At 46.7% G+C, this 13863-nt stretch overlaps 1 protein-coding gene across 2 annotated transcripts; it reads left to right on the top strand.

The window, feature by feature from the left end:
* The first annotated feature begins 953 nt into the window (after nucleotides 1-953).
* On the top strand, nucleotides 954-13285 carry MSL1 (MSL complex subunit 1). 2 transcript variants are annotated; one of them, XM_032871541.1, is made up of 9 exons: nucleotides 954-2062; nucleotides 4538-4761; nucleotides 5804-6186; nucleotides 8100-8147; nucleotides 8603-8667; nucleotides 9296-9363; nucleotides 10012-10136; nucleotides 10306-10378; nucleotides 10751-13285. In XM_032871541.1, the coding sequence occupies exons 1-9, from the start codon at nucleotides 1295-1297 to the stop codon at nucleotides 10839-10841; spliced, it is 1845 nt and encodes a 614-aa protein (XP_032727432.1). In that variant the 5' UTR covers nucleotides 954-1294; the 3' UTR covers nucleotides 10842-13285. The 2 variants fall into 2 exon arrangements, with proteins under 2 accessions (XP_032727432.1, XP_032727434.1); XM_032871543.1 differs by lacking the exon at nucleotides 8100-8147 and having other exon boundaries at nucleotides 955-2062.
* The last annotated feature ends 578 nt before the right edge of the window (nucleotides 13286-13863 follow it).

Here is a 13863-nt window from a genome sequence, read left to right on the forward strand (position 1 = left end):
GAGGTCCCTCCGTTTCTGGTCTGGATCCTTCAGAGACAAAGAAATTCATTCTCTCCCAGACCAGAGTGGGGCTGGTGGGGAGTGGAGGGAGTGGAGGGGTTAGAATTCTACCCCCAGGAAACACCCACAGGCTCAGACAGGAGCCCGAATCTTGACTCTGGTCCAGGAGGCTTGCGGGGCTGCGGGGGCCGCGGGGCCCCTCCGGCGAGGGCCGGGCGGGCTGCCAAGGTGCGGGGGGAAGGGGCCGGCCAGCGCAGGCCGGGTACGTGGAGCACTCGGTCCACTGCCCCGAAGGGCGCGTCTGCCTCCTGAAGCCCCTGCCCTCTTCTACGCTCCATTCTCTCGCTCTCCTTTTTCCCGGCGAGCCTCCGCATTCTCCATCTGCCCGTCCCCGCCCTCGCCCTTTCTTCCCTCCTCCTGACCCTCCCCCGGCTCGCCCCTCCCTCGGCAGCCCACCTTCGCCCCGCTCCTCCGCGGGCTTCTCGGTCCTCGCCCCTCATCCCTGGCCTCCCCTCGCCGGCCCCCAGCCTCCAGGGCCCCCGCGGCCCCCTCCCCGCCCCCCTCCAGGCGCCGGCAGCCCCTTTCACAATAGCGCGGCCCGCCTCCCTCCTCTCAGCTCCGGGTTCGCTCCCGCCCGCTCCCCGCCCGGCGCATGCGCCCTCCGGTCAGCGGCGGCTGCGGCGGTGGCGGCTGCGAGCGGCTCCGTTTTTTTAAAGGGAAACGCTGAGGCGCCGGGGGTGACTGTGGGGGAGGGGGACCCCGAGCCGCGGAGACCCCCAGGGGAGGCGACAGACCCCCCTCCCGGAGTAGGAGGGCTTTGGGCGGACCCATCCCTCCCACCCCTCCTGAGGAGGAGCGGGGGGAAAATGGAGGCTCGGGGCGGCTGAGGCGAGCTCCGGGGCGGGGGGCCGGGGCGGGGAAGGGGGGGTGTGGGGTGGGGAGACGAGGCGGGCCCGGCCGGGCCAGGGGGGGCCGAAGCGAGCTCCGGGGATGAGCTCGGGGGCGGCTGGGTGCGAGCTCCTGCCTCTGAGGCGAAGGCGGCGGCGGCGGCAGCAGAGGCGGCGGCGAGGCCCCCATGGGCCGGCGGCGGGCCTCAGCCGCGGCCTCCACTTCTCCGCACGCCGGCGGGATGGCGCCCGGGCCCCGGAGGAGCCGCGCTAGCCAAGGCCTGCTGCCGCGCTGCTGAGGCGAGCCCGCCAAACTCCCCTCCCCCTCCTCCGTCCTCGACCCCCCACACCTCGCCCCTTCCCCACCCCCTCCTCCGTCTCGGTCCCCGGCGCTGCTCCGGACCACTATGACCATGAGATCCGCAGTGTTCAAGGCGGCCGCGGCCCCTGCCGGCGGCAACCCTGAGCAGCGACTGGACTACGAGCGGGCTGCGGCGCTGGGCGGGCCCGAGGACGAGCCCGGGGCGGCCGAAGCCCACTTCCTCCCCCGGCACCGTAAGCTCAAGGAGCCGGGGCCCCCGCTGGCCTCCTCCCAGGGCGGGAGCCCCGCGCCCTCCCCGGCCGGCTGCGGCGGCAAGGGCCGGGGCTTGTTACTCCCGGCCGGGGCGGCCCCTGGGCAGCAGGAAGAGAGCTGGGGCGGCTCGGTGCCCTTGCCCTGTCCGCCCCCGGCCACCAAACAAGCCGGCATTGGGGGGGAGCCAGTGGCCGCGGGAGCCGGCTGCAGTCCCCGACCTAAGTATCAGGCGGTGCTGCCCATTCAGACGGGCTCTCTCGTGGCGGCGGCCAAAGAGCCTACGCCCTGGGCTGGGGACAAGGGTGGGGCGGCTCCCCCAGCTGCCACCGCCTCGGACCCGGCGGGACCCCCACCACTACCTCTGCCGGGGCCGCCACCCCTCGCGCCCACCGCCACCGCCGGGACCCTGGCGGCTAGCGAGGGCAGATGGAAGAGTATGAGGAAGAGCCCTCTTGGGGGTGGCGGCGGCTCGGGAGCCTCCAGTCAGGCCGCCTGCCTCAAACAGATTCTTCTGCTGCAATTGGACCTCATCGAACAGCAGCAGCAGCAGCTGCAGGCCAAGGAAAAGGAGATCGAGGAGCTGAAGTCAGAGAGAGACACGGTACGGGAGGGGTTAATTTACGTTCGGGACGACGAGCGAGTTGTGCGCATGCTCGGGGGAAGGGGGCTGTAGGAGGTTAAGGTATCCCTTGATTAGGGGTAAGGGGGTTGGCCACCAGCAAAGGAGTATCTTAAGTGTCGGGTCCTTGGGAACCAGGCTCACAGACACGTTTGATTGGAGGAAGGGTTAAAGGGCAACCTCCCAATGGGAGGGGGAGGGGAGGTTTCAGGTGCCAAAGGGTTAATTTAAAATGACAGTCCCAGACTTGTGGGAAAGACGTGGAGAGTGGGAAAAGACCTGATTTGTGAAGGGTTAAATATGTAAAGGTGGGATGCATATGTGGTGGCTTTATGGAAGGGGTTAAATGAAAGAGCTTTTGCGTTAGAAATGCATTTTTAGAGAGGGACAAAGCAGCTGTTGCACTGCTGTAGCATCTTTAGATAGGAGGGCAGTAGGCCTTTTAACTGCCAGAGAGGTAGAGGTGATTCACAGTGGAATCCTGTTTTAGTTTTCTTAAATGATATGAAGAGAACCACCGCCTTTGATTTCAGACAGTTTTGAATAAGAATCTGAGTTACAAAACATGACCCACTGACTAGCTAGCTCCCTTGTAGAAGCATGGTGTTGAAGGGCTGGTAGATTTTAAGGCATCAGGGGAAAGTGAGTTTATTAAATGTACTAAGTAGACCCCCTCCCTCCAAAATCCCTGTTTTAGAATCTTAAGAGAGTAGGGCAGTAATTTATTATTTCTTTGTACTTCTGAGGAGCATGACTATATAGGCTTGTTTTCACTGCAGCAGTAGTCAAGAGCACCTTATGCGTTAAAACATACTCTTTCAGGTACCAGGAAAGCTGTGTGTATGTGGGGGGGGGGTGGTGGGTATTACTGTGCTAGCATACCTCACAGCTGCCTAAAAATAAACATGGTTTCTACAATTGTTGTGTTCAGGCTGCAGCAGTCTCTCTCTCTCTCTCCCTCCCTCCCTCCCTCTCCCCTTCTCTCTCTCTCTCTTTGGCGTTGTGTGCGCTAAGCCAGGGAGCAGAGGGCTATTCATTTTGTTTGCTTTACAAATGAATCGCATCAGGCATCAGGCTCTTTTATTGGAGAATGCCTTCTGCAAGGTGGAATGGGAGCTGGGGCAGGTCTCATCAAAATATCTCATGGTCTTGATTTGTGGAAGTTACTCAACATGGAGGTGGCACTGCTCAGCTACTGTACTGCAGTCTGGGGGTGTGATGGTACTGTAATTACAACACATCATATCCTTACATGGGGGGGGCGGGAAGAGAAGGACCAGTGAAGGGGAAGAAATCAAGGAAATGTCACCCACAGACCATGGTTAAGTAATGTTAAGGCTGTGAATCAAAACAGAAGATGAAATGAAATGACAGTATGGCTGACAGGGGGGCTCTCTGCTGATTGTGGAAGTTTCTGCTCAGTTCCTGAGGTAGTGACCCCTTTGCAGACTTCCCCAGGCAGGAAAAGTGGGGTGAGTTAAGGATAGAGTATCAGTCTGAACTTGGCATTCACTGTTTCTGTTGTGTATTGCAGTCTTAGCATTGCTTAAGCTTGTTTCTCTTACTCCAGTTGTTGTTTGGCCTCTACCGAAATCACTGCAGCTAAGTAGATATAATGAAGAGAACATGAATATTGCTGTCTACCCAAATAAAATTCTCACCGTAGTGTTTTAAATAGCATAGTTGGCACCTTTTCTCAGAACGTTCTAAATGTGAAGTTTTCAATGATAATAGATGTCCATTTTCAGTTTGATTATGTAGTTCTCCTTTAATTAAAGTTAAAAGATTTGGCTTAATATTTAGATAAATAGGTAAATTTTTTTCTTGTTATCTCAAATGCAAAGAAATACGCATATTTCATGATCAGTGGGACTATGGATACTGGTTATAATTCTTCCAGATTGAGTGTTCATTGTTTAAATGCCCTGTACACCCCTTTCAAATAACACTGCAATCCCTCATGGCACTGTGACTGTGAGCTTTTCATTCCTTCTCAATATACCGTTTGGACTTTGCCCTTGTATATAGCATTTTGGAGTGAAAGTAAAAAGGATAGTATTTGGAGAAACATAGGGCCTCCTAAAAGAACATAAGGTTAATTCTGGAAAACTCCCAAACTGACTTGGAGCCACATGATTAGCAGTAGAGAGACCATGCCATTTGAAAGGCCTGTTGTGGCCCCTCCCAGAGAAGAGGATCTTCTTTCAAAAGAATGAACTACAAATTCCCCCATGCCCCTCCTCAGTTAAGTTAGCCCTAAAATTAAGCAGAGTACCTCGTCTTCTGTATCGCGTTTAAGGAAAACTATTGAGATTAATGCCTGTCTGTTAAAAATAAGTTGAATTACTATGGTACAGGGAAAGAGGCAGAAGACCATACTGATGCCTAAATGGGGCTAAGTACCTGGGTGTAATTTTTTTGTGTTTTAAGTCTGCATTTTGGCACTCTTTCTTTTAGCTCCTTGCTCGGATTGAACGTATGGAAAGGCGGATGCAGCTGGTAAAGAAGGATAACGAGAAAGAAAGGCACAAGCTGTTTCAGGGCTATGAAACTGAAGAGAGAGAGGAAACGGAGCTATCCGAGAAAATTAAACTGGAGTGCCAGCCGGAGCTTTCCGAGACATCCCAGACTCTGCCTCCCAAGCCTTTCTCTTGTGGGCGGAGTGGAAAGGGACACAAAAGGTGTGCTGATCACTTTGTTACACTGTCTGGACATGATGAGGACATGTGTTTCCAGTGACTGAGAGAAGGGGATTAGGATTTATGAATTAGTTTTAATACCACCGTATCCTGAATTATGAGGTCTTCCATGCTGAGAAACTATCTTGAAACATTCTTGCAGGCTATAAAAATCTGTTAGGAACATTTTGGTCACAGTAGTAATTACAGAATGTAGAGTACATCATAAAGAGAATGGGCAACAAATGTGATGGCTGAGTTTCTTAAAACTATAGCAGTTCACTTCACATTAGGAAGTGTTAAATTCCTTCATCATGTTAGGTAGGAGTGGATAAAGAAGTAAGATCTTACTGTCCTTGGACCCAAAGAGATAAGTCAGACTAGTTGTGAAGGTGGTGTAAATTTTAGAAACTCGGAATTCAGTTGCAATAAAATAGGAAAGTAGACAACAGTGATATAAACTGAGTTTTGTAAGATTCAGAGACATTAAAGATTATTCATTCTGAGGTAGAATAGTGAAACTTTAAGGAGGAGATGGATCTTGAAAAAGAAGTATAGAATTTAGGTTGGTAAAAAGAAAAGGAGGTGGCATTCTAGGAATAGGGGTGGAGGGGAGGAGATTGGTGGGAAAAAGCCAAAAGATAGCAAGAAAAAAGAAATAGAGATTATAATTAACATGGTATAGAATTTGGGGAAAAAAATAAGAGACTGGTCTCTTGTTGATAGGAATGAAATAGACCACAGAGTAGTGGCATCTAATGTTAGCTAAAGGGTCTTGAATAAAATAGGAACCTTCTTAGATTTAGTAGGCAATAAGATACTATTAGAAGTTCTTAAGCATGGAAACTCACTTGTTCAACACTTAACTGAGGGCTGTTATATATACTGGTAAGCATGATGCTGTTCCTGCTTGTGACTGCCAACTGAACCAGATTTTAGATATTTAGATACCTGAACTTGTTTGTTCTCTTACCCCCAAATGTAATCAAATAAGATTTTATCAAGAGTCAATACATTTTATAATGTTTTCTTCCCTATCTAATAGGAAATCCCCATTTGGAAGTACAGAAAGAAAGATTCCTGTTAAAAAGCTGGCTCCTGAATTTTCAAAAGTCAAAACAAAAACTCCTAAGCACTCTCCCATTAAAGAGGAACCCTGTGGTTCCTTATCTGAAACTGTTTGTAAACGTGAATTGAGGAGCCAAGAAACTCCAGAAAAGCCCCGGTCTTCAGTGGACACCCCGCCAAGACTCTCCACTCCCCAGAAGGGACCCAGCACCCATCCCAAGGAGAAAGCCTTCTCAAGTGAGATAGAAGATTTGCCGTACCTTTCCACCACAGAAATGTATTTGTGTCGTTGGCACCAGCCTCCCCCATCACCGTTACCATTACGGGAATCCTCTCCAAAGAAGGAGGAGACTGTAGCAAGTAAGGCATAGAGAACACTTGCTCTTATACCCTAGTGGTGGCGGTCAAGCTAACAAGTGTGAAAATGCCTTTGGCATTTTTAAAAAAGTGCAATCAATAAAGCAGAGTTCTGTCAAGAATGAGTAAGTTAACAGCCAGAGACAGACACTGTGCAGGCATTGCAAATAGATGGAATTACAGCAAAATGTGCTCAATGTATTTGCCTGCTTACAACACTGGGAGATGTGTTTGCCAGTAAGTTGCTCATCACAAGAGCACCAGACTTGGGGGTGTAATCTCCGGCAACTTGCATGCCCTCTGAAAGAAGGGTTTTCTGTGCTGTGAAATGCATAGAACTTATACTTTGCCATGCACGACTGTTCCTGCAATTGATATTGTGTGAAACCTGGGAGGGTGGTCTTTGGGTGTTCTCAGGGGCCAATGGTAATTTTTGGGCTGGGGAGCCAGCTTGGGGTGGGGAATTTCACCTGGGCCTCCGCTCTTTAACTTTATAAACATTTATCTGTATCTCTATGTCCCGGTCTGGGGGGCAGGAGGAATCTGCCAAAGACCAACAGTCTTACTTTATCTTACTATACTTCACAAAGGTTCTAAATGTGAAGAGTTTACTTGGATTGCAGTAGCCCATTGGTTGTTCATATATTTAAATAAAATGGTCTACAAACTATTTTTCAAACAATAAGGACTATCTTGGGATATCTGAGCTGCTTGGGGAGGGTGTGGGGTACGGGACCTTGGTCTTCATTCCCTTTTTTTTTTTCTTTATGGCTTCCACACAGAAATGCTCCCCTATCTCCTACATCAACCAGTAACTGCAATGTGCCTTCAATTGTGTAATGTTAGTCTGTGACAGTCACTGCGGGCGCTCCGGGGTGATGGTGGGGGAAGTCTTCTTGAATAGAGCCACCGCCCCAGGTTTCTACCACTGTGTCTTGCCCTAGCAGGGATGGGGATGGGAATCCATTCCAATAAGACAAGAGCATTCTCCAGGCTTTGTTTGGCTGTTCTGATGACAAAATTAAGTGGGGGAAGATAGATTACTCTTCTTAACTATCTAAAATTCATTAGGCCTCACACTTGAGTACATGAGCTAGACCAGGATCCTGATCTAGGTTCAGGTTTTTTGTTGGTTCAGTCAGTTGAACAGGTTCATCCTTAACGGTTAACCTTCTTGCTGCCATGGCAATGCTGTGTAACAACTTAAGAGAAACTGTGAAGCAACTTCCCATCCGGGATTGGGAAATGGCTTGGTCCAGAGCTGTTCTGTTTGACTGGCTGTTTTGAAAACCCTCTCTGCCATAGTACAGAAAATCCAAACACCTCTGAGATTGTGGGGATAGCAGTACAGAAAGAGTCTGATTGGGGGGAATCCCAGCCCTTTGAGGAGCCTGAGTTGTGAATAAACATGTGAATCCTTATTCTTGCTGCCCCTATCTCAAGAGGAAGCTCAATGGCTTGTTCTAAGGAAGCCAAAGTCTTTGTGCATGTTGTTCAGGCTGGACCAGCAAGGTAGTTTGTTTGGAGGGAGGAGGGAGCTGTTTAAGAAGACTACATATGTAAGTTTTGAGAACACTGATCTTTTATTTGAAAAATAGGGTCAACTTTTACTCACCTGCCATGTTCTGAGTTTAAGGTTTGATATCCTTGGCCATCAACTGTTGCAGGGAAACCACCCTAAATAATGAAGAAAAGAAGTCGTCTCAGTGTAAAAAAAAAAGTGGTGGGCTTATTTTCTTTTCTTTTGTCTGTTGTTCCCTCTTCCCCTCCCCCAGAGAGAAATTCTCAAAAGAGCAACTCAAAAAAACCAAAATGGCTTCCTAGTGAGAACTTCAGTGATGATCCTTTCCTCCATTTTGGGTGTGGGCTTTTTTTCTTTTTACACTGAGATGATTCTTCTTTCCTGCATTATTTAGGGTGTCTGATGCCATCAAGTGTTGCAGGAGAAACTTCAGTCTTGGCTGGTGAGTAGAATAGGAATTGTGCTGGCTGGGCCTGGGGTGGGGGTCGGTGGGATGGTGGATGGTTGGGAGCTGTGTTCCCCATCAGCTGGATGTGGGAGAGTGAGATTCTTTGGTGTATGATTACACTATAGACTTCAAAATGACTACAAATTTCAGTTGTTTTTCAGGAACTGCAATAGCATCCATTATATGAATTGTCAGGTATTGGCTTAGGGTTTTTTGTGCTCCTGTGTTTGGCAGACTGCAATGGCATTTTAGGTTCTTTTATACCATAGCGAGGACACTGAATGTGGCTTCAGGTGAGGCCATAGAATGGATTCCTATCACTTGGTAACTTTGTCCTATCTGGGGAGAGGCCTCTTGTCCTAGTGAATAGTAGGAGGGTTGTGTGACTTTGGATTTAAGGGTGGTTCCACCCCTCCTCCCTTTCTTTTTCTTTCTTTTTTTTTTTTCAGTTCCTTCTTGGAGGGACCACTCAGTAGAGCCTCTAAGGGACCCAAATCCTTCAGACCTTTTGGAGGTAGGTACCCAAGACCTGTCAGCAGAGGGAAGTGAGGGACAGAGTAGAAATGGAGGTTTAACTTGTTATAGTGACAGGATGGATGGGTTAAATAACTCTAAAGCCAGAACGGAACTTGAGCAATTATCTAGCCCAACTCTTGTTTATATAGAAAACTGAGTTTCAGAGTGGCTAAATGATTTGTTCAAAAAGAAATAGCTAGGCAGTGTTCAAAACAAAATGAAATTTCATGCTAAGTAGAAAAGTTAGAATGTGCCACTCAGCAACAAAATTATGTATTTCAGACTCATTTGACTCTTAAAACTCAGACTCTTGCAAGGCATGGAATTAGGGAGGATTGCCTCTCTACCTCAAGCCTCAGGGGTTGTTTCAGTTTGACATGATTTTCACCTTGGAAAGTTAAAGAAAGAATTTTGAAGTTTGGACCGTCTTCAAGGGTGGGTGTGGGGAGAAGAGTATGTGTTTTATTTATTCCGTTACCAAGAGGTTCCCATGACATCCATAGAACTTACAGACTCAGGTGGACCTGCAGGGAAAAGATTTGACATTCCTGGAAGCTGGAAATGAGTTCGTATACACATGTGTCACATGATGATAAATTGTTTATCAGCTGCTGTTCTTTACACAGAACCTGGATGACAGTGTGTTTTCGAAGCGGCATGCAAAACTGGAGCTGGATGAGAAGAGAAGGAAAAGGTGAGAAGAGATACTCATCCTGGAACAGCTGAGCCCTTGGACCCTAACTTCTCTCATCCATGCTCTGAAAAGTCCTGGAGCCCTTAACACTCTTAAATTACTGCCATCGCAATTGGTTGAGTATCTTTGTTTGAAGTGGTAGTTGTAAAGATGTTTGGCTTCTTAAGTAAACATGTTTGGATTCTTTTTCTTTGTGTATGCCCTTCCTCAGTTCTACTCTCTGTGGAACATCAATGCGTGATTTAGACTGCTGGACCTAAACAGCTCTTTCCTGACCTGGCAGACAGTTCACTTTACTACCCCCACCCTACCCACCCCATTAAGAAGAGTAAGCACAGGGGCTCCTGGGTGGCTCAGTCAGTTAAGCATCTGCCTTCAGCTTGGGTCCTGATCCCAGGGTCCTGGGATCAAGTCCTGGTTTGGGCTCCCTGCTCCGTGGGGAGCCTGCTTCTCCTTCTGCCTCTTCCTCTCTGCCTATTTGTGCTCTGTCTGTCAAATAAATAAATAAAATCTTTAAAAAAGAAAGAAAAGAAGAGTCAGCACAGGTCTCCCTAGTGCCTGGGTTGTGTTAGTTGCTTTTATAGAGCAGGTTTTCAGTAATATCGGGTTTGTTTGTTTGTTTTGTTTTGTCTGGTTTGTTTTTCCCAGATGGGATATTCAGAGGATCAGGGAACAAAGAATTTTACAACGACTGCAGCTCAGAATGTATAAAAAGAAAGGAATTCAGGAATCTGAGCCTGAGGTTACCTCATTTTTCCCTGAGCCAGATGACGGTAAGTTTTGTCTATCTAAAAGAGTAGGTTTTTCAAAGAAGGAAAAGGGTGCGAGGCTGTAGGGTACAAACTTGCTCTGAATGAATGAACAGCATTTTGGAGCAGGTGTAGTTGCCAGACATTTCCCCTCTGTGTCACTAACAAGGTCCCATTTGGCTTTCTTCCATAGTTGAAAGTTTGATGATTACCCCCTTCTTGCCTGTTGTAGCATTTGGACGACCATTACCCAAATTAACTCCACAGTAAGTATAAAGGTTTCCACCCCCTCCTCCCTTCTCAGGTAGCTTGCACTTTACCTCCTTTTTAGACCTCATAAAAGCCTAGATATAAGGTGGAACAGGTGGCTCAGGGGTAGCCATGACTCTTTGACAGAAGAGTCTATCTGGGCAACTAACTCTTGCAGTGATAAAATAATTAGAAGGATTGCTTTTTGAGTTAGAAAGAGATTATTTAGTCACTTTAATAGCACACTGTTTCTCTGGCTTTGAGGCAGGAACTTGAGAGTCAAGGTTAGGAGTGGTGAGGGGGCAGAGTATCTTTTTAGAGTTAATCTTTTGTCCACACTGAATCCCTTCTCGTCTTCCAAGTTGATTTCCTTACCCTTTCTTTGCCAGGAATTTTGAGCTGCCCTGGTTGGATGAGCGTAGCCGATGCAGGTTGGAGATCCAGAAGAAGCAAACACCTCACCGGACGTGTAGGAAATAGCTGGGCTGGCAAGAACCTTCTGTCTTCAGATAGTTGTAGCATGCCGTTCCCAGAGAATGGCAGAGACCTGTATATGTGACCTATGTCCTCATGTATGTTATCATTCGCTGATAATGCCCTTCCATGTTCCCTTGATCTTGTTTTGTTTTCATCGCTCTGATTTCACAAAAACTCTTTCATTGGGCTAATTGTGACTTACGGACGGTGATTGGGATTTCTTTTCCCTTTTTGGGGAAATGAGTTCTCAAGCTAAATCTATAGGATGGCAGATTCGGAAGCCTCAGGGGTCCGCTTCTATACATTTGCCTACGTTAGAGGGGTAAAAGGGCTCTCTTCATTAGACTTATGGAAGATGAAGCAACCCCTGCCTTTAGACCTGTGCCTGCATGGCACTCTTCTCGCCCTGATACACCCTACCTTAGAGTCTGAGTATAGTGGTGTTTACCCTAAAACAAAACAAACAAACAAAACCTCACCATGAGCTTAAGGACCGGATGAGGAATAAAAAGTGAAGTGATGAAGCAAGTCATCTTCACAGGGTAGAAGAGAGATTGAAAAGTTGGCAGATAAATGTCCGAAAAGACAATTATTCTCTTAAAACTATTCTGTGATAAAGCCATGTAGGAAGGGATTTGGGCTCTGATTATTTTCTTAGTTAATGGGCAACTGAATTTCTTCCCCCACTCCTCAAGAAATAAAATCCTTAGAAAAGAGAATGGGGATGGTTAGTTCAGGGCAAGTTATGACTCTAAACAAAAGCAGTTGACATTGGAGGATGGCATGCCAGAACCTGTATAGATGTCCTTGTGTCACATCACTTCTCAAGTATTCCTTAGTGGGGCTTTATTCTTTTAGCTGAGCTCTTGGTGGTGGGATAGAGATTTAGGGAGGGTGGGGGGTGAATGTGGAAATATGTGCTTCCTTTGGCTGGCAAATGTCTACATCTTGAAACAAACAGATGTACCTAATGAGCTTCTCCATTCACTTTGTAAAAATAGATTTGTATGTATATCATCTTGGTCCCCCTTTCCCATTTTGTTAAAAAATTTCAGGACAGCACTCCAGGCCACTTTGGTCTCAGTGTAAGATCCCTGTAACTATCTGGAAGGAAAATAGAGCCAAGACCTCTGGTCTTAAATATATAGGAATTGCCTTTCTTTAGTCTTCATGACTATTGTGTGAAAACAAGTAGGGGTCTAATCTCCTAGAAGGTAGGGGCTTTTATCCTTGAAGAGAATATGTCCCCAGATTATTAGCACTTTTAGAGGAGAAGCCAAGGTATGTAGGGTGTGTGGCCGGCCCATCAATGGAGCATGAGAGAATGGGGATACCATTGTGGGAAGAAAAGAAAAGTTCCTCAGGGGCCTCCCACTGCTAAAGATTTTTGTGACATGTTGATCTGTGCTCCCTGGGTTTGACTTTTAAAGGAATTATTCCGGCAGCACATGTAGTATTCTTGGATGATCTTGCTGCTTTTATTTCTCCTTTTGTGTGTGTGTGTGTGGCTATGGGTTTTCATTTGTAACTCCATCTGCTTAGGAGAGTGGGCTCTCCACAAGGGAACCTGCTGTGAACTTCACTGCAGTAAGAGTGTAGAGAGAAATAGGACTTACTCCACTAGGGGCTCTCATCTCACACCTTAAGGGGAGGAAGGAGATTTCTAGAAAAACTGGGCCAGATTTTCTTTGTTCTCCATCATTTTAATATGGCAAGCTGTTTGGCTTTCCTACTCTGACCTATGTTATGTTCCTTTATAATGTGCCCAAGAAGAAAAAAGACCAATCAGTGTCTCTTTACGTTGTTCCTTGATTCCTCTCTTTCTTCTTGATTTTCAGCATTTGCCGGATTCCTAATTTGGATATGGGGTCACAAGTTTAACCTTTGTGCCCTGCCCAGGGGACTCCCCAGATTCTGAACTTGAGCTAGACTAAGAGGAATCCATGAGGTGCTATCTGGCCAGACTTAAGTGGATTCTATTTCCTTGGTTCTCCCTCTACCTAGGACCGTTCATTTTATTGTCCCCTCTTCTAGATCAGTTCTCCTTTGATTTGGATATGTTGAAGTTTGTTGAGGAGGTTGGAGAGTAGATTAGCAAAATTCCAAGAGTGAAATTACAGTGTGTTAGAGTGTGGGGGGAAAATTAGTCTTATTTTTTCCCTACATGGGATACAACACTGTGAAATTCAATCTTCAGCAAAGGCCCTGCAATTCTCCTAAAACATAGTTCTTTGTTTCTTTCTTTAACAAAGTTTAAGCTAGTGTTAATAAATTAAAAAGAGAAATTGCTTGTCTGTCCACTTCAGCTTTGTTTTATGCCCATTTCATATTGTTGTCTGTGTTGTAATTCATACTTTTGATACCATTTCTGATGTGTAAAATTGGTTGTCTTGTAAATATCTTATAAAGAGTTCAATTGTAAATAAACTATTGTGGCTGTTAATTTTTGAACTTCTGCTTCAATTTATTAGATTTATTGGGAAGCATTAAACAGTTCTGCTTGTAGATACTAAAAGATTAGAAAAAGAAATCATTTTCACAAAATAGAGAAATACACCATTTTCTTTTTTGTGTATGAGCACAATGTATGTTTTTCATCCTTCTTTGTTCCGTGTTCTCCCTTACACATACAGTAAGTGGCAACTTTAAAAACAAGATCCTAGTATAGGATACTTGGTGCCTGGTGTCTAAATGAATAAAACCTCATAGTTGAAAAGACCTTAGAGGTCATCTAGTCTGACCCTTAATACATGATTTCCCCTTCACAACATTCCAGACAAACGAAGTCCAGATTTTGTTTTAATTCTTCATTTTTTTCTATGCATTTTTTTGAAGATTTTATTTATTTGACAGAGAGAAACATCACAAGTCAGCAGAGAGGTAGGCAGAGAAAGAGGGGGAAGCAGGTTCCCAGATAAGCAGAGAGCCTGATGCAGGGCTCGATCCCAGGACCTGAGCTGAAGGCAGAGGCTTTAACCCACACCCGGGTGCCCCTATGCATTTTTTCCTAAGTGATAGAAAATCC

Source organism: Lontra canadensis, unplaced genomic scaffold, assembly GCF_010015895.1.
Source record: "Lontra canadensis isolate GAN:19392208 unplaced genomic scaffold, GSC_riverotter_1.0 scaffold43, whole genome shotgun sequence".
Lineage (NCBI taxonomy): Eukaryota > Metazoa > Chordata > Mammalia > Carnivora > Mustelidae > Lontra > Lontra canadensis.

Excerpts from the sequence above, each read along its gene's own strand:
- MSL1 (XM_032871541.1), top strand. The coding sequence starts at position 1,295 with ATGACCATGAGATCCGCAGTGTTCAAGGCGGCCGCGGCCCCTGCCGGC. Across the intron at positions 2,063-4,537 it reads TGAAGTCAGAGAGAGACACG|CTCCTTGCTCGGATTGAACG; the intron begins GTACGGGAGGGG and ends TCTTTCTTTTAG. Across the intron at positions 9,364-10,011 it reads GATGAGAAGAGAAGGAAAAG|ATGGGATATTCAGAGGATCA; the intron begins GTGAGAAGAGAT and ends TGTTTTTCCCAG.